The sequence below is a fragment of the Aythya marila genome (genome assembly GCF_965140915.1).
Source record: "Aythya marila genome assembly, chromosome: 3".
NCBI lineage: Eukaryota > Metazoa > Chordata > Aves > Anseriformes > Anatidae > Aythya > Aythya marila.
Window position 1 is genome coordinate 112,173,183 of NC_139044.1, and position 23,798 is coordinate 112,196,980.

Genomic DNA, 23,798 nt, shown 5'->3' on the forward strand with positions numbered 1-23,798 from the left:
GATAAGGAGCAGTTATCCAATTTCCCTTCCCACACCCGTGAAATTCCTAGAAGTCAGAAAAGCAGAACTGTACAAGCACTGTCTTAGTTACTCACCTATTGGAGGGGCCTGATATCTTTCAACAGTTTTTCTCTGTCTTAGATTATACGGTCGGTCGTTTTCTTCTCCTTCAGCTTCTTCTGCTTCGATATCTCCATCTTCTTCCTGAGACTCTGTTGGGGGGTGGAGAGAAAACTTCAGAACTCATCTTCTTGATGCCAGAACTATCCTCACCCTAAACATTTTAATGGCCATTGAGAACTATCCCCCTCCTACTAATTAGCACTGATTTGTAAATCACTAGGAATTTGAAGACCAAGACAAATCTACAGCCTATTGTAAAAACTTATTTCAGTTTCCCACAGAAGGTTCTGGAAAAACAACAGAAAGAAAAGTATAACCAAATTAGTTTTAGCTGTGAACTGCAAATATCTGTCATCTGTTTCCTTCAGTAATTATCCTTCAATTTAAGAAAATGCCTTTCTTCTCTCTTTTCCCATAGCTGCTTGGGAACATCAAATATTTGACATAGCACAAAAATAACTCTAATTTTAAGATCCACAGTATCACTTTTACACAGACCAAAGCAACACACTATAATAAAGTTACCACATAGATCCATCTATTAATATGAACACTATTTCTGTCCCTGGACCTCAGAATTAAGACTGTGTTCTTACTAACTAGGAAAGACCAAATAACCTACAGCAAGGTTTTAGTTCAAAAATCAAAAGACACTATGCTGTGTCCTGTATGGATCCCTTAAGTCAAGTTTGAGTCTGGTTTCCTAAGGAAACCAAGCATGCTGTTGATCATGCCATTAGAGTTGGCCATTATGCCTTCATTCTCTAATAAATTTTAACCCGTTGGGCAATTGCAAACAATTTTTAAAAGGAATTCAGAATTTCAAATAGAATAGTTTCTACACATTTTCCAAAACTTAGTAGATGGATAGAAAATAGAGACTTTTAATTAATATTTTCATTAAAAGTAAGATGCAGAGATGACAATTACACAGTCTTTCTGGTAACAGTCATCCACTGTATGAGAAATAGCGAGTCAATTAGAACACGCAGAGCTGTGGGCTACATGTACCACATCCTGATTTCAACACAGAGGACTGTTACAGGGAATATGAGGAAAGTTTCCATTATTTTTGTATTACAGGAAACAAGAGGAAGGGAATGTAGAATACACATATTTAGAAAACAAGCTTTTTTCTACTTACTTCAGATAAATTTGGATTGCTTTGTTTAAAGAAAACTATTTGTAGAGATCCCTAAATTTTAACTTTTTCAGTGTTTACTTACCCACAATACTTTTATTAATTGGTCAATTAAATAATTCCAAATCCAGATCCAAAACCAAATTATTTTCTGTAGCGTAATATATTGCTATTTTATGTTCAGGAGAGTTTTGTTTTATAGTTATTTCAGACAAAGCTTTATAATCCTATACAATCCGTACCTTCTTCTTCGCCTTCTGTGGACACTTCGTGGTGGTTCTGAATCCCATAGCTATTTCTCCTCAGTGATTTCCTCCTCCTTTTCACTCGAGAATACATATCCATGTTTTCCTGTAATAAAAATATCATACACCTCTGTCAGTAACTGTCCCACATCACTTACGTTGTTAGCCCACAGTTCAGGAAGTAATACTACATCCAATTTCTAGCCCCCAACTGTTTTTTCAACAGAGCCTTCCACAAGTAGGCTACAAAAACAATATTTTCAAATTTAATGGGTGGTAAAATAAACCCCTCTATACTATCTAATACATCGTTAGTAATCAGTATGAGGCTACTTTAGAGAACAAAGTAGATAACAGCCCTTGGTCCTTTTTTCAGACTACCTGCTTGTGCTTCAAACCAAAGGAGGACCACCACAGCACATCACGAGGGCACGGCAGTCAATTCAATTCATCAGATTTAACATTCTACCAACATACATATCACTTCTGTGAATTTTCTTCTGAGTTTATCAAGTTTTTTAATGTTATCCGCTGATGAGGATCTGAAACCTTTTGGCAGAGCTACCAACAAAAGCATGGGAATTACGAAAACAAACATGTTCCCCTTTTCGTAGTACTTTTATCCAAGAGATGAGACACTGCACTTACAAATTCTGTGTCTGTCCACATTCGCAGCCGCTCTACTTCCCCAGACCGCCTATTTCTCCTGATGTTAATATTATCCATTTCCTGTAGGACAGCTTCGGCAGTACTAAAATATATGCAACAGTTAGCAAAATAAATAGAGAAAAAAATAAAAATCAGCCTTAAAATAGTAGGCATGCAGAACTTTCCACATAGTATGCAATAGCTTAACATATCTATTTTTATGGTCTGTTATGGCTATTCCAAGGTCTGCAAGCTGACTAAATATAAAAATGGCTTAATATGTGAAAATTTTAAGGTCACTTCCTGAATCTATCAATCAGTTAAGTACAACACTAACCGCAATAAAGAAAATTGAAAGATGAACCTACAGAATATAAACTAAAAAGTATGCATAAGAAGAAGTGCTAATGCTATGGGTTCAAATTAGGTTATAATGTTTTCAAGTCTATTTTTGCTCAGTGCAGATTGTAGCATACAAATTTGCAACTGATTAGGAAGGTGTCAGATCTGCAGAGTAAGATAGTAAAGCTTTTTATCCACTAATTATAATACTGGGAAAGCAGTCAATGTCTCCACCCTGTAAGCTACATATCCTCCTACCCTGGTCTCAGAGAGACACCAATAAATAAAGGATTTTAGAACTGTTAGATCAGTAACACCTAGAGCTTCAACGTTCGTTATTTGAGCTCATTACTCTACCACTTCTCATCTATTATTTAATTAGACTACATTTTCATTATCTGAAGCATTTGTAAACAGATTGCAAAACAATGCTGGTATGTGATTTAGAACCTTGTCCAAAACACTTTATTGCTACGGAAGAAAACAACAGGGAATTACACAAAGTAAGGTAAATATTTGGCCACCTGCTCTGACCACCTATTTACTGCTTTCTATGGTGATTGTAATAGATTTCCTCTGGAATTCTACTATAACTGTATAGTAATTGTAAGAAGGCAGAAATTTTCACTTCCTTCCTTTCAAGCTGTTTAAAAGTAAATCTGAAGAGTGAAACCCTGCCTAGAAAGTAGTCCACGGATGTCAAAAAAAGTCAAGATTTTGTTATGAGTGCCCTTCTCCATTTCAAACAATTCTTCTCAAGTATCTGTGATGTGTGACATTTACTACTTCAAGTAAAATTATGCTATAACTCAGTATCAAAGAAAACAGGGCTGCGGGTCGGGGGGTTAGAGAAATCCACCCACTTTGCCAGGCAAGAATAAACTAAACAATACTTAAATCACTGCTGACAGATGTTTACCTAACTTATTCTTAAAAACCTCCAATGATTATTGGACACACAGTTATCAGTAGAAGTTCATGTAGATTTTGAGTACCATGATCTTATCAAATTACAATCTTCATGGTAGACTTTTTCCTATGGTTGATAAGAGGGGGGAAATTGAATTGCAACTAGAAAAATAAATGTAACTGAATATGAATTTGTAAACTGATACCAAGTAGTTACTAGGTAAATTGAAAAGAATGTTTAATTAATAAAAAACTCAACAGAATACATTTAGCAATAAAGATCATACTTGGCAATTAAATGTTTATGCATAAATAATTTTTCAAGCACTAGCAAGCAATCTGTCACAGATGTGCCTATTAAAATCCATTTTACAGGTGGGAAAGTTGACACACATTAAGTGACCTGCCCAGGGCCACACAGAAATAATATTTCACCAAAATATTTCTGGCTCCCATTCCTGTGCTCAGACCAGACCGTGCCTCCCTCTCTGACCTACTTTGTCTGCACAGTAAATGTCAAAAAGTGACACCAATCCTGTGTGAATTACTAACAAATGGTAAAAAATAAAAAAAATAAAATAAAAAATAAAAAATAAAAAAAAAACCAACAAAAAAGAAAGCTACACACTTTTGATATTTTATGATCAAAATCATACAGGCAAGATCTAGAAAGCTTTCCAAGTGCTGTTGCTAATTACTACTTTACATCACATTTAGGTATCACTACATAAACAGGTTACTAGGAGACAAACCAGGGTGTGGATTTCCAGCACGTTAGGCACTCTGCAGTAACTGCCAACGCACACGGTTTTATCCAGGGGTAAACACAAAGCAGCTTACTCCTCAGCACAAGCCCAGTAAGCTACTTTGCATTTAGTGCATGGGTAACGTTGGCAGTGGCAGCACAGGAGCCAGCCTTTAACTCACACCACGACCTGGCTTGCCTCCACGCTGTTACGGTCTCACAGTCAAACACAGAGATGGCACTGGAAGACAGGGTTTTCTAACTTCATTAAAAATCATCACGATGCTTTGTGAATACAACTGAAGTATCCCCACATACCTGTTTACTAGCTGATCAAACAATAAACTCTGATTCAAAGTTTCAAATCTGTTTTTCCTGGACCGACAACTTTTTCTGACTTCTATATCTCCGTTTATGCAAGCATGGTCCCCATCTCCCTTTTTTTCCCCTCGAAGGGGATGGCTTTTGAGAGCTAAGAGAAATTTGTATTACTACTTTAAAATGCAGGAAACAACATTTTCACAAACAAGAATTAATAAGCAGAATACTTAACAAGAACAATATACCAGAAGTAACTAAGGAGCACAATACAAGCACCCTTATATACACTAAAGAAATATATATAATTCCTATCAAAATTGTTTTTCAAGCTATTTCTTCAGACTCGAGCTTGTTTCCTTATATTGTAGATCTTATTTTAAGATAAAAATTTGATATTCAAATATCCACTCAATATTTTTTACGTCAACATCAATACTAAAATGCACACTTGGCCCCCAGTTTCAATTCTGAGTCCTCCAAATGCAATACCAAAAGGTCAGATACAACACATTGATTTCACAAACAATGTACCAGCTACTCTGTACAGTGCCAAACAAAAAGGGATCCCACTCCTGATTGTTCCTTAGGCACCACAATAAATAATAAAAAAATACCAAAAATGCTTAATGAGTTAACATTTACAGAGTCAACACAGAATTAAATGAGACCATTTATGAAAAGGGGACATGAAAGACAGCATGGTTTTAGCCGAGTTATGAAATGAGATGGTGAGTTTGAACAGTAGAAGCAAAGAGGAAAGCTGTTCCAAGGTAGGAGGAGCTGCAGACAAGGCAGGTCTCTCTAGAGCAATAACGGAGTAAGTAATGTTAAGAACCACAGAAGGCCAAATCTTAAACGAGCAAAAAGAGTAAGTAAATTAAAGAGACCAGCTGGGAGAGGAAGGCCAAAATTAGTCCCTAACAGTAAATTTGGTAATTAAGGAAGACATCGAGATCATGGCCAAGAGGTCTGAATTGAGAAGAGAAATGGAATTTCATCTGAGAATGTTCCCCATGTCCATAGAGAGCATCCAAGATGTTGACAGAAGGAAACTGAGCCAAAACAGTAAACTTTTGGGTCAAAACGAGTAATCAGTAAAGTTATTAAAAATATATGCAACCGAAAACCACTGACATAAAATCATTAAATGTAAAAGTAGATACTAAAGAGTTGGCTGTAATACACTTACATAAGCTACGTCCATTTGGTAGTGTAGCACCAGGCTGAGAAGTTAACCTAGGAAACAATTAGATTAGAAATACAAATCATGTTTTCATTTCTTAGCCAAGCAAAAGTTACACAATGAAAATAAAACTTTAAAAGTTAACTCCAACTTAAAAACGTTGCACAATAAACCATGACTTCAAAACCTTTGTGAAACTAAGAGCAGACTCTTAGTCTCTGAAGCCTGCTTCATGCCCAACACTGGAATGAGTGCAAAACTGCCAAATCCAATTATACGAAACCCCCCTATTATCCAAACATCTCTTTTACTAGTCCCTTATTTTTTTTATTAGTCCTCCTCTATCAATCTCTGATAGTCCTTATTTTTAAATTAACTTTATTCTACTAGTTCATAGATTGAGAAAACAACATATTGCAGTTTTCTGAAATTTTAGTGCATAAACAATTGTTCACTTTTTCTCTTTAAAAATGAAAAAATCTGATTTATGACAGTCTGAGAGAATCTTTAGCATAGAATACAAATGAACAAGAACTCTACAGTTATTGACAGACTGTTAACAAAAACTTGTCAATACTGTTACACGAAAAGGGAAAATAAGTCACACAAAAGGAAAAAATATATATATTTTAATCTCTCTTCCACCCTCAGAAACACCGAGTATTTTACAGACAAGTGAACTGTAGCATAGACTGCACACCAGTACTGGATAGGAAGAAACACCCTGTTCTCAAACTGAAAAGCTAGAATGAATTTGATGGGGAAGAGGAAAAAGAGGGGAAATCTTAGTAATACTAAATGAATTTAAACACGACCAAGAGTTCAACACGGCAGAAAGAAGTCAACTTAATGGAAGAATAGAAGATGTGGGCTTCTGCTATTATTTTCCTAAGAAATGTGTAACACTTATGAAACAAAGGTAACCTAAGGATTTTTGCAAGGGTTAGGTAGCAACACAGAAAGCCTCGTTTACGTATAATGTGCACATCCAACTTTCCAGTAACGTTCTTCTGGTCAGATATTTTAAGTTTTTTAGAAACCACAACTGAAGAAGTAAAATTTGATTATAATGAAGGTTTAGCAACAAAACTCTTGGGAAAAGTCTTAAAGACTGAAGATTGTTATTAGGCACAGCACTTTGGATTTTAGCAGAAAAAAAATCAAAAAAGCTCAGACGCATGGACATGTCATGGCACTTCCTATGTAACAACAAGAGCTTTGGCATCCTGACCAAATTTCATTTGACACAGCGATCTAAATTCTCCCAGCTGCATTAAGAATTTATTTTTTTTTTTTTTTTATCTCTTTGCATTTCTAATATCTACAATACAAACCTGTACACAAAAAGCATGAGTTTCAGTACATTTTAGACAACCATGCCACATAATATACTATATTCGATTTATTCCGTTTTAAAAGGTAAAAGCAAACAGAAAAAAAAATAATAATCTGTTTTACAGTTTATACAGTTTCTAAATACATCATCCTAGCAGATGACTGTCCTGTAGTGAATTGAAGTCACTCTTTTATACCAAGTGTTGTAAGAACTCCAATTTGTTCAGAAATACGAAATATTACCTACAAAGGAATCACTATTAACTGAATGTTCATGGCCCAGGAACATACAGTCTATAATGTCGCAATTACCTGTAATCTTGTGAACACAAGAATGCTTTTGGAAGTATTATTAATCAATAGTTAGAAAATGAAATAAATTACTCCTCTTCTGAGTTATAAAAATATGGCATGGTTTCGAGTTTAATTAAACATAATAGTTTACTTCAGTCTTTATAGCCAAATGGGGAAAAGAGGCTGAACATGACAATGGAAAGAAACTTGACCATTATCTATTCCTTAACGACAGCAGAAATACTGATTTCTTTATTAAAATGTCATGTCTTCTTATAGACAAAGTACACAAAAATACCAATTAAGTCACTAAACTTGGATGTATCAGGAATCTAGAATTCAGACTGCATATGAAATAAAAATTACTTTCCATTTTAGCACACATTTGCATAGAAAGAAAGCACAGAGATGAGAGGACTGATATAACCCCCGTTCCTGGAGCCTTAAAATAACAAGGAAACTATATGAAATAGCATGCTTCAAAAATACACTCGAGTGTAAGCTGCAGTTCACTGCAGAAATAGAGAAAGCGAGTCAAAAATATGGGAAAATCTGACAGAACTTCATTTTTTTCTTAGTAACCAAGTTACCTGGACTGTCCAGTTGAGATGCTCCATTCCTCTCGCTGCCCAGTGCTGCGTGATTTTGACTTGTCTTTGCACACAGGATCAGCATGTTTTGAGGTACGTTTGGCGGGAGGAGATATGTGGCTATCGCTCAAACTACCATCACTGCCTTCATCTTTCTGAAAAGAAAAAAGGCATCAGACCACGCTTAATTGGCTCATTTTTATATGTCCTTGTAGAAAAAAAAAAAAAATAAGAATAAGCTTGGTAGAAGATAACTTTAGTTAATGGAAACACAGTCAGGTGTAACTGATGATAAATAAAGCCAGGCACTCCGAAGGTTAAACTCACTCCCCTGTCAAACTCTCAGTGTTTGGCTTGCCCAAAACATGAAAAATATTTATTCTGAAAACTTTACTGGAAACTATAAAGACATTTTCTTTGAACTATTAAGTGTTTGTATATTTGAACCTTTTTTTCCTGAACAAGCATTCTGGTTCTCTGACCCACTGCACTTTGTATTTCCTACATGACACTGCCAGCCCTACCCTACTTGAAAATGAATTAATTGTGAAATAAAGAGAAAAAAGGACTGAGGAAAGTTAAGATACTTAGAAACACGGCATGAATTTATCCCACTGACGTTATCTTTGTACTTAAAGTGCTTAAACAGTCACACTACACTCTTCTGTCTTGCAAGAGTTTTGCAATACCTTCCTTCTACTGCTAAACAGGCAACTGAGGAGCAACTGCAAGCAGACGTACTTCTACGGCACTTTTAGTCTCCTGTAATTGTTAACAGCGTTACACACACTGAAGCTTCAGTCCTAACACCTAGAAAAAGCACCACAACACTACCAGAGTTCTTCCTCTGTGGCTTATTGGTGGTAACAGACAGAAACTTGAAGACAGGAGGAGTTATGTGAGAGCTCTGTCCATAAGTAGTGCACGGACAGGCAACTTAGGAGGATCTGAGGCTGTCATGGTGAGCTATGGAGGAAAAAGCAAGACTCTGAAAACCAAAAATTTAAAACAAGATTGTTCTTGTGAGTTAAAATATATATGTATGTATGTATGTATGTTCTTCTGCAACAACCAATTTCCAAATACCAAGGTCCAGGAACTGTCAGCAAGGACAAACTAAGAAAAAAAAAAAAAAGATAGTTTTACTTGTATGCAAGGAGATGGTTGTGGAAGTCCAGTTTATTCATCTGGCTCATCAGCAACAACCATCTGCTTTGCGCTACAGACAATCATTCAAATTCTGGATCTCTCGAGCACCCAAGGGGGAGGAATAAAAAAGATTAACTTAGGAGGAAGAAGGGCTGTCACAGCACCATGTATAGGAAGTGGCAAAGTCTACAGAAAACCAGCCGCATGGGTGCAGTGCAGGGAGAGAGCAGACCCAAAGAAGCTCAGCACCACTGAACCCCAGGCTCAGCAGCACCACTGCAACCCCCCCATCTTATCCTGGTGCTTATCTGACCTACCCAGAAACCAAACCAGTCCACTACAGCTTCAGATGCTTGCTTTTCTTCAGCTGGATTAGTTTCTTACCTGCTTAGTCAGCTGAATCATTTCACCAAAAGATGAGAAAAACATAAAAGATAACACAAGGAAAAAAAACACAAGTAAATAGCAAAGGTGAGAGCAAGAACAGAAAGCTGCAAGTGAAACGTGCTGTCTACATCACACCTAAACATTTCATCCCCAAGGACATTTTTAAACTAATATTAACTTAAATACTTATACTAATAACAAATTGTTAAATACAGTATTAATTATATTTTGTTATTTATAGAATATATTTTTATTTATAGCATAAATATTGGTAAATACTTGTAATAGTACTGAAAATACTGAATACAAAGGTATCATATTAGCTTCTAACCAGCCTACGCTCGCATGCCATTTTAGAAGTAGTTTTAATTACAGTTGTTTACCTGTTGAGGTAAGCCCGGGGAAAGCAAGATGTTTATCTTACTATTCAGCCTTAGGAATTCGACAACAAACCAAATGCAACAAAACAGAACAGAAACACTGTTTTCTTCCTCATTGATGCACTTCCCGAAGAAGCGCGGTAATTTCCCTCTACTATTTGTGATACTTCTACTAGAAGATCAGAGCACAACTTTAAATTACAGAAAGCAGGATTTGGGATCAGAAGCTAGGATTTAGGCAAAGTGACAGCACAGGTACCAACCACCCTTTCTGTGTATAGAGCAGCTCCACTGTACAACACAGTGTACAGCCAGACAGTTTGCAGGATGGCCAGCACCCACAAGAAAATGACTTTTCCCTATTATAACACCGTATTTATTCCCTTCTGAACACAGTAAGCATTTGTACGTGTACTTTATCCCTTGACCAGCCACAAGCTCATTTGTGGACTCGCATAAATACCCCACTAGGTGTTAGCACGCCCTCCTGCAGTCGGTTTTAGGAGGTGCTTTCTGAAATGACCCGAGCGGCTGTGCAGGGCTGGGAGTAGGGTTTCGAGGCAAGCCACAGAACCAGTTTCAAACCGGCTCGGCCAGGCCGAGAAAATGAAGCTGAGAAAGGGGAACAAACAAGTAGTGAAGCTTTATGAGGGGTAACATTAAAGCTATTTTGTGAGCAGGGAAATTAATAACGCATGTTTTCCTCCTCCCAGGTCTGCAATGGCCACCTTTCTCTGCATGTCCTCCAGTTCCCTGCCTCTCAACCGAAGGCTCAAAAATCAGCTGATGGTCCTGGTTTGTCCTCTATTCCTCCTGACTATGCAGTGGTCAAAGGCAATGCAGTGAGCAGTCACGTCCCAGCGAGGTGCAAGTACAAAGCAAGTCCAAATTTGAAGACAGTGAAGCCCAAACCCTACCTGCAGTTAGCAAAGCTGCTGTAGATCCCCTAACACACAAAATACCTTGCTGCAAGGTAATAACGAAGCTCCAACAGAAAGAAATCACTGAAAATGTACACGTATTAATAAGCATCCAAATTCAATGTTCCACTTAATGCTCTTAAAAAAATTAAGCTCTGGAGAATCAACTCACACCCAGCCTGCCAACCAGACTCGTCAGCTACCTGCAGTAAAACACGGAGATGGAGTTTTCATTACTCTCAAGAGATTAGCTGCACTGGGAGACGCGAGAACAAGAAAAGAAATTAATTCCAATTTGAGAAACCTTTACAGAGAGCAGCCTCCCCAGCACTTCCTCCCATTTATAGCAAAAGAGGTCTAATGATGCCTCTGCACTCTGCTTGCTCCCTCAAGTAACTGGGTCGCAAACCATTTATACCTTGAATGACTGAAAACACTACTTCGGTTTCAACCCAGAAACTTATTACTTAACAGTACACAGCGTGAAAATGTTCTGGGACTAGAAAGAAAAATGCGTGATAAAAGCACAAAACCTGAGAATTAAGAAATGAGGAATGTAACTGCAGAAGTCAAAAGTAACGCACTGACCTCAGAGCTCCTAACCAAACACCGGCACCGACGGGAACTCACTCGTAGTTGCGAGCAGCGACTCACTAATGGCCAGCGGGTTAAGACGACAACATCCTTGGTCTAGCATGGAGAAACAGTGCTCGTTGTCATCTTCGTATTCAAGAGAGTAACTGAGTTTGACAGCCAAAGGAGTACTTTGAGTGAGCTGCAGAGCTAAGAATCTGCACCCAGAGCCTTGCAGCAGCAGCGGGCACACACCGGTAACGCAACTTCACTGCCAGCTGCAGGATGGTGGTAACGATCAATCTCGTAACCAAATCCAAAAACAGCAAATAAAGCAATAAAATTATTACAGCTGCATACTTATCTCTGCTTTCTTTACTTTGCATGAAGAGGAGAAAGATGGAGAGATGTTTATCATCTCGTAATACACACATCCATGGAGGTGCAACAAGAACCACACCGTGTTACTGCAGCCTTCTCTTCCAAATCACCCCTATATAAATCTCAAAATAAAAACCTGATACTAAGACAACTTCAGTTATCACATTTAGAGACAAGTTTTGAAAGAACACAAGCTAGAAATCCATGAATTAAACTAAATTCTCCTTCTCAGTCTGCTGTCCTAGAAAAGAAGTGACCCAACTGATCGAGTCTTTGAGCAGGACTGGAGGACACACACACCACGGAGCTGCTCACCAACAAGTGGTTGCCTTCAGGTGTATCACACAGATCGACCAGATAAAGAATTACAGCTGATTCATTTTCAAGTTAAAACACAAAGATTATTTCTAGCATATCGCAGAGCTCGTGGAAGAGATCGCCAGTTTGGGTTTGGTGGTATTTTTGGAGGGGATTTTTATGTATTTATTTATTTTCAATAAGTTGAATCTCCTGGCCAGAAGAATACCTGAAGAATTCCTACTCCTGGTCTGAATGTCCAAAGGTAACTGTGATCCTGCAGTCTCGGTAACACACGAGGAGCACAAACTCTCTCTCGCTGCCATCTCAAAGTACATGAGCATGGGTTCAGCTCATCTTCGAGCAGGGATGACACGACACTCAGACCACAACCACACCTCGCCATTTCAGAAAAAGCCTTTGTCTGGTCTACCACAAGTCCAACTGCACTCAGACACAGGTAGGCAGACATGCTGATGCATTTGAGTTTTCCACCATGGTTGAACTTGCTCTCCTTGCCATACATCTTGTGGGTCACACCCTTCCTCTGACTAACTCTACCACACCCAGCACGCTACCATGATCGCTCAGAGAACTTCACAGATCAGACAGGAGTTTTGAACCAACTATTTTAATCCTTTCAGCTCCTATAAGCATGTTTTTCTCTTATCTGTGATCCCTTCCCATGCCTAAAATGTGAAATTAAGGCCAACTGGCATCGAATCTTCAACTGATCAATCCTATTCCCCTGCATTTTGTAAAAAGCAGCCCATTTCAATTAGCTGTTCTTCTTCTTGCCTCACTGAACAAACAAGCAACACCCCGAAATTTACTTTTGTCTTAATTAAAAACAGCCAAATAAACATAATGAAGAAATGTGTTTCAGCTACAGGTTTTCACAAATGCCTACTTGCTTCAGTCCTCCTTTAGCTTTGGATATTTAGAAGTATTTTTCCTCCTCGTTTCACTCTTTGAAAAGACACCAGTGACTTCAGACATCTCGCGATCTACTTATTTTTACGCACTTTGGAGAAACCGAATCCAGGTCTTCCAGTTGTTTCTGACCTCATTTGAAATGCAGCTCGTGAAAAATAACACAGCTTCTCAGACGCCTCGGAACATTAATAATCCGTATTAATATTTAAAAAAATAAAACATGCAAAAAACTGTCTGCTGAAGATCTGGTTTTTCCCCTACGAGTTCATTCAAAGACCATGTGGAAACAAGCTGTTCATTAAAAGAAAGTACATACTCAGGGTATTTAATTAATATTTTTATTCCTCTGGTTTAAAAAAAAAAAAAAATGGTTGTTTTCCAAAATAAAACTTGCAGTCATGGAAAAAAACATGTGAAGGTGTCCCCAGGTACCAATTAGTTAGCTGATAACTCAGCTTTGCCCTCAGATGACTATTTGGTTAACAATTCCTTTTCCTTTTGCTGTATTTAATCTATAATGTCATACCATGCCAATAAAATAGCCCAAATCCACTCTGTCTACGTTGTGATTCTGGATAAGCCACGTTCTCCCTTGTCTATCAGTTTCTGCAAAAGGGTGAAAAACATAGCTTAAAATACAAACTTCTACACCTCTATTGCATTAAAGACCTCCTTTCAGATCTATTGCTGAAAGCTAGGCAAGAACTGGGTACCCTTCCCAAAGCATTTTTGGGCTTGGCATAATAAACTGGAAAGAAAATCAAAAAATCCAAAGACTTCACAACCCCTTTGAGTTGTTTTTAGCTTTGCTCGTTTGGTTTCAAGCACTAGTAACTAGATAAAACAAACTTTCTACCATGAGCACGATGAAGTCAACTGACAATAACGTACCAAACCCCTTCAAAATCTATGTTGAATGCCTTCTTTTAAGTTCACTGCACATTTTCTAGTAGTAGAAAGTGTTTAATCAGTATTCAAACCAGGAGCACACCTTGCACTGCAGGCCTGGGCCTTCAAATGACATGAAGCAGAGTAAAAGAATGTATTTGGATTAAAGCACGTTAACAGCCTTACTAAGAACTTCAAGTTTTATTAAGGACCTCGTGTTACCTTCCCGACAGCTTGAAAAGTGACAAAGTTGGCTTAAGAAAACCCATCTTCTGGCCACAATTCTCCAATTTCCACTTACTTGCACACTGCCATCTATCAGACCTTAACACAGGTGTTAAGGGCAAATACGATTCACACTTAAGAAGTGCTTGATGATCATAGATTAAAAACTATTAATTTCATCGGTGATAATGATAGAAAAGAATGCCTCAATTGCAAGATGATCAATATTCTTTTATCATCCCATTTCTGTATTTTTTTTCAGTAAACAATGCTTACATCAGCAGAAGCCGTAAGAATATAAGATCTCCCCTCACCTGGACTTTTTCAGAATAGATTCTTTCCGACTCATTCATCTGAAACACCGTTTTTTGCATGAGAAGATCCGCTTTCATTCTTTCAATAGATTGCCATTTTATTTCCTAGAGCTCTTCACTTCCAAAATTTGTTTTTTTTTTTTTTTATTAAATGTGAAAGCTTTTGAGAAAAGTTCTGAGTTGACAAGGTAAAAATAGAAAGCTCTGCCTACACCACTTGTTTCTCGGGCGTTTTCATGCTTTTGACCATTCACCCTGCCTGCACCACAGACACCTGTTCCCAAGCAGGCTGAGCGCCGAAAGGACAAGCTGCTGAAAGCCAGCTTTTGATCTGACATCCAAAAACTCTTGCAATCCATGGGCTGCTTGTAGGCTCATGAAAGAGAGGGACAGTCTGCTACACACAGCCTCTGCCAAACTGTGCCAGAGACCGCAGAGAGCTGAGGTCTGTCCCACTCATCACTGCCCCTCTCCAAGCCCTCCACCACAAGCGTGCTCCTCTCCTCCCTCTCGTGCCTTCCCAGAACTCGGCGTGATGCTGTGAGTCTCCAGCTGATAATCGTGTTATAACACCAGCTGATAATCAAGGCAAGGGGAAGTGGGGAGGAGGCTTCATTTTCAGCTGGACCAGCAACCTGAGCCCCATCCAGCCGATCAAATGGCCGGACAGGCACGAGCATTGGCGAGCGTGTTGCTTCTCGCAGCTGCACAGCAAGGGGCTCGCACCACCTGGGAAATCACACACCTCCAGAAGAGCAGGGCTGCCCAGGGGTGGCCTTCGTTTGCTGTCCACACCTGAAGGTTTTCTGGAAGATCCACACATGGGAAGGTTTAAAAAGCATTGATCTTTCTCATTTAACACTGAAGGAAGACGTTTTTAGTCAGATGCATATTAACACTTTCCATGATTCTATTGCTGAAGTCCTTTAAAGCAAAATTATATTTATGCAAACTTTTACAAATGATTACAATCCTGTTTCTCAACATTTGGATGTGACCAGGTATTTGAGCCATCAAATTTAGCAAGGAAATAAAACACAAATCAAGTGGTAGCCTTCCTTCTGTATTAAAAAACACAGGATTAGGAGTACTTCCAGCACCTCTATCTACAGTGCACTTAAAGACAGTATCTCAAAAGTAAAACCTAGCTAACACTGTATAAAAATATAATATGAAATATCAAGATGAATGCCTTGAAATTTAAAGTCATAATAAACAATATTCAAGGGCTGAAAGATAAATTGGAGAAATAATAGAAAGTAGTCATTAAATACTTGGAATGATGAATTGCAATGAATTCTGATGCAAGTAACATCTTCCCTGTGTACAGAAAGAAAAACTTCAATTTATTTTAATAGCTCAGTTCGACTACTTATTCACTTAAAATTAAGATATTGACTCTATGTTAGAGAAATGCAACAAGCCCATTTTCCAGATCACAAAAATGCCCAAACCAAGGCATCTGCTCTGTGCGCAGCTGGACAGAAGCTTTTTACCAAAGCTTTAAGCTAGGAAGGTCATGCATATATATTGCTAGAATCACAAAGATTTAAAAAAATAAATAAATAAATTCAGAAAAGGCTACAAAAACTGCGCAGGAACTTTGGACAAGCTCATGAGTTCCATATTTCTGGTAGAAGCACTGAAGCTACATCATTTATTCCTAGTTAAACTAGAGTCAAAGTTACTCCAGCACACACATTCTTGGTTCAAAATGAAAATGCTGACAGAAGGTAACACATTAACCTTACAAGCAGCAGAGAAGTGGGATGTTTCAGTGGCTACCAAGCAAGAAGAAATTCAGCTTCTTCAGGAACAGAACCCAGGGAAGTATAAATGCAAAACAACACTTGAACGACTTAAAGCAATTAGCGGTTAAAATAAACCATGAAAACCCCATCAAAGGTAATAAAGGCAGCACTAAACTCGGAGACAAAAATTTAGAAAAAGCAGCAAAGCATGAAGAGTACAAAAAAGTATAAATAATACCATGAAGAAGGATGAAAATCAGTCAGCTCCCTTTGCGATAAGTGGGTTCAGGAGTGATATGAACCACTCACAAAGCAATATATTAGAGCTGAAATATCTAATGAACAATCAGCGCCATTTGAAACGGTCACAGAAACACAAAATAAGAGCAATGAAAGCTTCACATCACTGGTTCCTTCCTGCTGGATGCTTTGGATTGAGGAGGGCTTCAGAGTTTTACGCAGGACTAATTTAAAGCATCACTAGAATGGAATGAAAACTTTTCCACAGCGCAGCAAACACTCAACAATTTAGGGCAGGCTATGCAAAAACATACCACATCCAACTGAAACTGCAGGGGAATGTAGGTGATCAGAATGTAATTACCTGAGCTAATTATCTTCTATAACCCCAAGCTGTATGCCACTCTTGCACAACTGCCATGGGATCTCTCGCAACAATCGGTGAAGCCTTCTGCTTCATGTTTGAACCCAGAGACGGTGGTTCAAGCAGCAGCTTTTATTAATATTACTCTGGGACAAACCCAATGTTCAGAGGAAGCAATGCAGCACATCAAACATCAACACCATTTCCTGAGCATTCTTTGGAGGTCTCGCTCCCTCGCTGGGTTTAGTCCTTACAGCGCTTCCTTTTCTGGCCCCATAGCAATATTTTGGCAAAGGCAGGGTTTCGATCAAGATGCACGACTGCCTCCTAGGACAAGCCGCGTGCACTTACGAGGAGCAATTTTCCATTTTCACAGTGGCCCACGCTGCTTTGGCACGGCACACGTTAGGAATCCTAACTCAGGACGCCGGTCTGGAAGCACAGGATTACAAACGTTGATCATAAAATATTTTGACAGAAGCTTGGCCATCGATTCCTTCCGCCAATTACTCCTTCTCCCCCGGTCACAGCTGTATCAGTACCACCCTACCAAGAGCAGGCTGTGCAATTCGTCTCACATCACTGACCTTCTCCTGGTGCGTCCCAGAAGAGCAGCAGACCACGGAAAGGGAGCAAATCCTACATCTTACCTCGCTGCTAAGATGAGCTTTCCTGGGAACCTGCCTTCAACTGCCACTGCTGTGAATAACTTCACCAGGCTCTGTGTTTCAGGGTATAATTCAAAGAACTGTGAAAGTGCTGGGTAGCCTCAGTGTAAACTCGTAACTGTAATTTATAATTATTTTTTTAATATAGGTATTTAAGAGGAGCTTCTTCCTTGAAGCACTTCATATGCAGGCTGCCCTAAGTATAGTTTTTCCTATGGAAGAAGGGAACATTAACTTTTTCTAAGAGCTTTATTCTAAACTACAGACTAACCAGCACAGTGCATGACACTTTGCAAGGAGGCACTCAGAAAAAATAGATTAACCTGAATCCCGCTTTTTCAGAAAGAAAAATAGTATTTTTTAGAAAGCTCAAAGGCTCGTGTTTAAAGCCAGTACTTGAAAATAAATAATAATATGTATTTTTTAAAGTTCACTTTATATGTTTTCAATAGCTGACCATTAAAGACTTCTTTCAGGAGTAAAATGCAGCAGTGGGTTTATGCTCCCGAAGATGCATTATCACACTTTCCAAGATGGAAAAAATATTTTTTTGTCACAGACTGAGAAATTACAGTAAGAGACGCAGAAATGCACAGGGATTGCAGCACACAAAAATGCTGCTTAGCCTTAAACTCGACCACAGTACAGCACTTTATGTCAATCCCAAGGCTGTGTTTGTTCCTATTAGCAATTAAGTACAATGGAGAGCTCTATGTTGCCACTGCACAAGTTGAATGATGTTGGCAGTGCTACTTTTAGCTAGGATCCTGTGTTACAATCACCACAGTGCCCTCAAGTAGCTCTTAAGGCGCTGCTAATGCTTCCTTGCCTAATTAAGTTAGTCTTGTATACGTTTCTAAAACATCCAACTAATACAATGGCATGATTAAAAAGTGTTTATTTCACAACAAATTCATTCCTGCTCTCCATCAGCATTTCTGTGTTTTAAGATGTTGACAAAAACGCTTCAATTGCCAAACAAATATTACAACACAATCACAATGTGATGTCTGCAAACATCACAGTTACCCTAGAGCAGAGTTAACCAGTTACGGCCACGGTATCTTCGACTCTTTTGGAGTTTGAATAAAGCCCACCGAATTTACAAGCATTGTTTCACAATTTGCTTTCTGAAAACCGCGGAGGATTTTGATGCATTTTTCTCATCAGAAAGCTTTAATATCAACCCAGGGGACTTCCCGAGTTTTAGTAATAGAAAGAAAAAAAATGCCCACATTTTATGCCAACTTATATAAAGGCAGAACAGCATCTTATGTAATGACAGCTTAACTTTGTTACGTAGTTTATAAATCAATGATGGAAAAGGGAATAAAAGCGTAGCCCAGTTTTCCCCCTCTGTACCCTCCCTGTGGCGCTCTGCTATTACATCATTTCAGAAAATAAACTTCTTGGCTCCGTGATCCATTTAGTGAGGGATTTTGTTAATTTTAATCTTGCTTCTGCTCAGCGGACACGCATGTATTCATCTCGGCCGCCACTCAGTAACGCGGAGCAGCTGACTCTTCAAATATTGCTTTCTGCAAGATGAGGAAAGGCTACTGAGGGAATACACAGAAAACAATAAAGGCATTTAGGCCATTACAGCCCATTTCCACAGAAGGCGTGTTGCTTCTACATTACGACCAAACAAAAATGGGCGCTATTAATATGCAACTCAACACAGGATTGAACCCGAAGACTAGAAGCTGCCTGAGGACTGGAAGAAAGCAAACATCGCCCAGACTTCAAAAAGGGCAAGAAGGAAGACCTAAAAACTACAGGCTGGTCAGTCTCACCTCCATCCCCAGAAAGCAGCTCATCCTGGAGGCCACCCCAAAGCATGTGGAAGACAAGAGGGTGATCAGGAGAAGTCAGCATGGATTCACCGAAGGGAAATCATGCTGGACAGACTGGGAGAGCAGTGGATGTTGTCTACCTGACTTCAGCAAGGCTTCTGACACCACCTCCCATGATATGCCCATAAACAAGCTCGGGAAGTGCAAGGTAGACGAGTGGACAGTGAGGTGGATTGAGAACTGGCTGCACGACAGGTCTCAGAGGGTTGCCATCTAGTTGGAGGCCTGTAGTGTCCAAAATTATTCATCTATGACTTGGAATGATACAAAACTATGAGGAGTGACCAATGCCCCAGAGGGCTGTGCTGTCATTCAGCAGGATCTAAACAGGCTGGCGGGTTGGGCCGAGAGGAATCACTTGAAATTCAACAAGGGAAGCGCAGGGTCCTGCACCTGGGAAGGAATAAAGGCCAGGTTTTTATTTATGGCTATAAGCTGGCCTGCTCTGTGGAGAAGGACCTGGGGGTCCTGGTGGACAGCAGGCTGACCATGAGCCAGCAGTGTGCCCTTGTGGCCAAGAAGGCCAACTGTACCCTGGGGGTATTCAGAAGAGTGCTGCCAGCAGGTCAAGGGAGGTGATTCTCCCCTCTACTCAGCCCTGGTGAGGCCTTACCTGGAGGTATTGTGTCCAGTTCTGGGCTCCCCAGTACAAGAGGGACATGGAGCTACTGGAGAGAGCCCAGCAAAGGGCTACTAAAATAGTTAGGGCACTGGAGCATCCCTCTTCTGAGGAAAGGCTGAGAGAGCTGGGCCTGTTCAGCCTGGAGAAGAGAATGCCCAGGGAGGATCTGATCAATGTGTGCAAGTACCTGAAGGGAGGGTGTGAAGAGGATGGGGCCAGATCCTTCTCAGCAGTGCCCAGAAATAGGACTAGAGGCAATGGGCACACACTGCAACACAGGAGGTTCCATCTGAACACGAGGAAAAATTTCTTTACTGTGAGGGTGACTGAGCACTGGAACAGGTTGCTGAGACAGGTTGTGGAGTCTCCTTCCCTGGAGACATTCAAAAGCCATCTGGACACAATCCTGGGTAATGTGCTCTAGGGGATGCTGCTCGAGCAGGGGAGGGTTGGACCAGATGATCTCCAGAGGTCCCTTCCAAACACAACCATCCTGTGGCTCTGTGAAACTTAAATTCTTTTAGCCTGTGCCAAGGAGAAGAGGGATTCAAGCCTCTCCTTGTAAATGAATGCAAACAAACAAACAAAAGAATACAAAAACATATAAAGAAATGAATAAACCACACAATACCCACATGAAAATTATGATGAAGAGACTGGACCTTGAAGAAAAACAAGGTAGAAGACAACTCCTAACCTTGTATCTATACTACCTGGTCTAATCAGCATTTTACAGGATGCCACTATGTTACTAATTCAGTTTTTGCTAATAAGGAACAAATAGATGATCTTTTAAAACACACTCTGAAAGGTAATTACAAGCATTGCCACTGAAGAGCATTTCTCTGCGAATTCAAAGTCAGAATCTCTGTGGAAGAAAATTCAGTCACACGGTGCAAATAAAAAGCGTACCAGAGCAGCTCCCAACTCTAGCAGCCCATTAACCCAATTAACTGCTCGTAGTAAAGGCTGGTTTTCTGACATTACAACCAAAAGATTTTAAAAGAACACACTGTTCCAGTCAACTTTGACAAAATACATACAATTGCCTGAAAACAACCCCAGTACACTTTCTGTGCAAAACACAGCCCTGCTATCTGTCTCCTGACAGTCACTTCCAAAAAGCAAAGGCTTTGTCTTCCTAGAGCTACACTTATTCATGTTGTAATCACTGAAATCCTTTTCTCTGGCATTATTTCAAGGAGATTGGGGAGCTCAGAAACGTACTATATCACTGACAAATTCTTAGATCTGAAGGGAAAAACAGCTGTACAGAGATAACTCAAACTGTGGTGGGATATATATACACTACAAAAATTTACTGAGGGGAAAAAAGAAAAACAACAAACCCTTCCTGGTAACTCCTGCTCACCTTTGGCAATTACATCTAAACGAAAAAGTTATCTACCTCAAACGCACGATACTGGATGTGAAGTGAAACAAGCCCAGTATGCCGAAATATTCCCTTAACTTTAGAAGAAACACTTCTTTAGAGACATGGGACGTATCCTGTGATGTATTTATCACCTTTATGACAGTATTTTATATAATCTCCTTTCTTTACACTCTGACAATAACATCATTTATACATTTTAATGATCTGTAGTATATGAATGCTATTCATAGATGAGAAATACTCAGAAGGATGCCCTACTTATTTTTAGCAGCTGTAAACTCTCTGTAAAGCAAGCCAGGAAGGGTTACACCAAACTCTGCCTCACAAACCACAAGACCCATGATATGAATAAACAGAAACTGCATACTAGAACAAGCAGAACAGCTTTTTACAGCGATGTTCTGCATCCCCACGAGCCTAATGAAGTTATACGAGGAAGGAACAGGCACCACTGAGAGCAAGTAAGATGTGAGGAAGGGAACTGCAAAGCACAACAGAACTGAAAGAGAAGCATGGAAGGTACGGAGCAAGTATCCAGACAGTGTTTTTAAACAAAAGGCACGGGGTAAAAGGTTTTCTGGCGATTCCAGGTGTCATTTTCCTGATCTGCCCCAGCTGCTATTGTTTCCCTACTCGTGTGACTAACTTCTTCCTTCGCAGAGGGCAGGACGTGGGCAGTCGGTGTGTGACTGTCAAACATTTTTTGACCCTCGCTTTTCACTTCCGTGTTCACCCAGCCTTTCACAACGCGTTGCTCTGAAAATATGCCTGTGGAGAGCTACAGCCGTTACTCTAGACCTTCGAATACCTGAGGTTTCAATCACGAAAGAGAAAAGGACGTGCGTGTGCTTAGAAAACAGCGTTGTTAAGATATGCTTAGAGGCAGCAAGGCAAAAATAAGGGGCTCACGAGTTCCTCTTCCCAGATATAATTTAAGAAACAGCATTTTTCGATAGCAGTCTGGGGAATCATTTGCCATTAGGGATCACAGTTAAAGCTGTTATAAGTTATGTAGAAAAAGTGCTCCGCTTAAACCAGCAGAGCCCCGGCAAATCCCCCCCCTCACCCTCCTCGGCGCTGTCCCAAAAACGGGGCAGCTTTCCTATGCAGAAGCCGCCACGAACACCCTTTCTTCGGACGAGCCGAGGTCATTTAAGGAAGGGGAAAGGCCAAAAAAAAAAAAAAAAAAAAAAGAGGAGGAGGAAAGAAAGAGGGCAAGAGGATTGCGAAGTTGCAGCAGGCGCAGCTCCCAACTTTTGTCTGGCGGCAGGCGCAGTGCCGGCCGCGGCCGCAGGGGGAGCTCGGCTCCGGACCCCCCCCCTCCTCCTCCTCCTCCTCCGCCGGCCCTGTCTGCCCCACGGGCAGCAGCGCCACAACTCCCCCGTGTCCCCACGTCCCCTCTGTCCCCCTGTCTCCGTGTCCCTCTGTCCCCACGTCCCCCCGTCAGGTGCCGCCGCTTGTCGCCGCCCGTCGCCCAGACACCGGGTCGGGACGCGGCGGCTCCTCCGCCGCAGCCTGCCTGCCTTCCCCCCGTACCCTGCTTTCCCCCCCGTACCCTGCCTTCACCCCCCGTCCCCTGCCTTCCCCCGACACCCTCCTTTCCCCCCTACACCCCCATTCACCCTGCTTCACCCCCCTTTCCCCCCTCTCTCCCCCCTCAGCCCTGCTCCGCACCCCCCCCCCGGCAGCAGCGGCGCTGTCCCCAGCGGCTCCCCCGGCCGCGGCCCTCGCTGCCGTTACCCCCTCATTCCTCCCTCCCCATCTTTTTTTTCCCCCTCTCCCCATCCCCACTATTAATGCTCCCTTCCCCCTTACCCTCCCATCTCCCTTCCATTTCCACCGCTTCCCCGCCGCCGGCCCTTCCTCACCCGCGCCGCCGCCGCCGTCTCTTCCAGCCCGGCCGCATCTGCCTTGGTGCCCCGTTTGGACGAGCGGGTCCGGGACGAGATGAAATGGCTGCCGGCACCGGCCGCAGCGGCCGCCGCTTTGCCCAGGGGGCGCAAGGAGCTCTTCCTGGTGTTCACCATGGCCCCGCCGAGGGGGGGGACACCGGGGGGGACACGGGGGGCTTAAACGCCGCCGCCGGTGCGGAGCGGAGCGGAGGGGAGGGAGGGAGGAGGGAAGGAGGGAGGGCGGACAGACAGCGGGGCTAGGAGCGGGGAGGGAGAAAAAGGGGGGAGGAGGAGGAGGAGGAGAAGCAGGAGAAGTCCTGTGGGGACGCCGCTCCGCCGGGCAGAGCCACAGCCGGAGCCGCGCCGGCTCCTCCCGCCGCTGCCGCCGCCGCCGCCGCCCGGGCTGAGCGCCGCACTACCTGGCCGCCATTACTGCCCCTTCTCCCTTTCTCTCCTCGCAGCGCTCCCAGCCCGGCCGCTGCCGCTGGGGGGCGGTGCGGGCCCCGCTGCCGACGTTCCGGCACGGCGCCGGCGCGATCCGAGGGGCTGGCGTGGAGCCGGGGAGGGAGAAAAAAAGGGGGGGAATGAGGCCGGGTTCCCCCCCGCGAGGAGCGGGGAGAGGTCCCCGGGGGGCTCGGGGTATGCGGAGGGGTGGGAGCCGCTCCCCTCGGCTCCCCTCAGGC

The 23,798-nt window shown here is 41.5% G+C and overlaps 1 protein-coding gene across 3 annotated transcripts in view; it reads right to left on the reverse strand.

Annotated features, from left to right (window-relative positions):
• Window positions 1-23,552, reverse strand: part of ATAD2B (ATPase family AAA domain containing 2B) — an 83,362-nt gene extending 59,810 nt beyond the window's left edge. For all 3 annotated transcript variants that reach the window (XM_082755899.1, XM_082755900.1, XM_082755898.1), the window contains exons 1-7: window positions 23,092-23,552; window positions 7,877-8,031; window positions 5,664-5,710; window positions 4,472-4,625; window positions 2,158-2,260; window positions 1,507-1,615; window positions 96-212 (exon numbers count right to left, since the gene is read on the reverse strand). In XM_082755899.1, coding sequence (XP_082612025.1) covers window positions 96-212; window positions 1,507-1,615; window positions 2,158-2,260; window positions 4,472-4,625; window positions 5,664-5,710; window positions 7,877-8,031; window positions 23,092-23,250 — 844 coding nt within the window. In that variant the 5' untranslated portion in view covers window positions 23,251-23,552. The remainder of the gene's footprint in view (window positions 1-95; window positions 213-1,506; window positions 1,616-2,157; window positions 2,261-4,471; window positions 4,626-5,663; window positions 5,711-7,876; window positions 8,032-23,091) is intronic.
• Window positions 23,553-23,798: the final 246 nt, after the last annotated feature.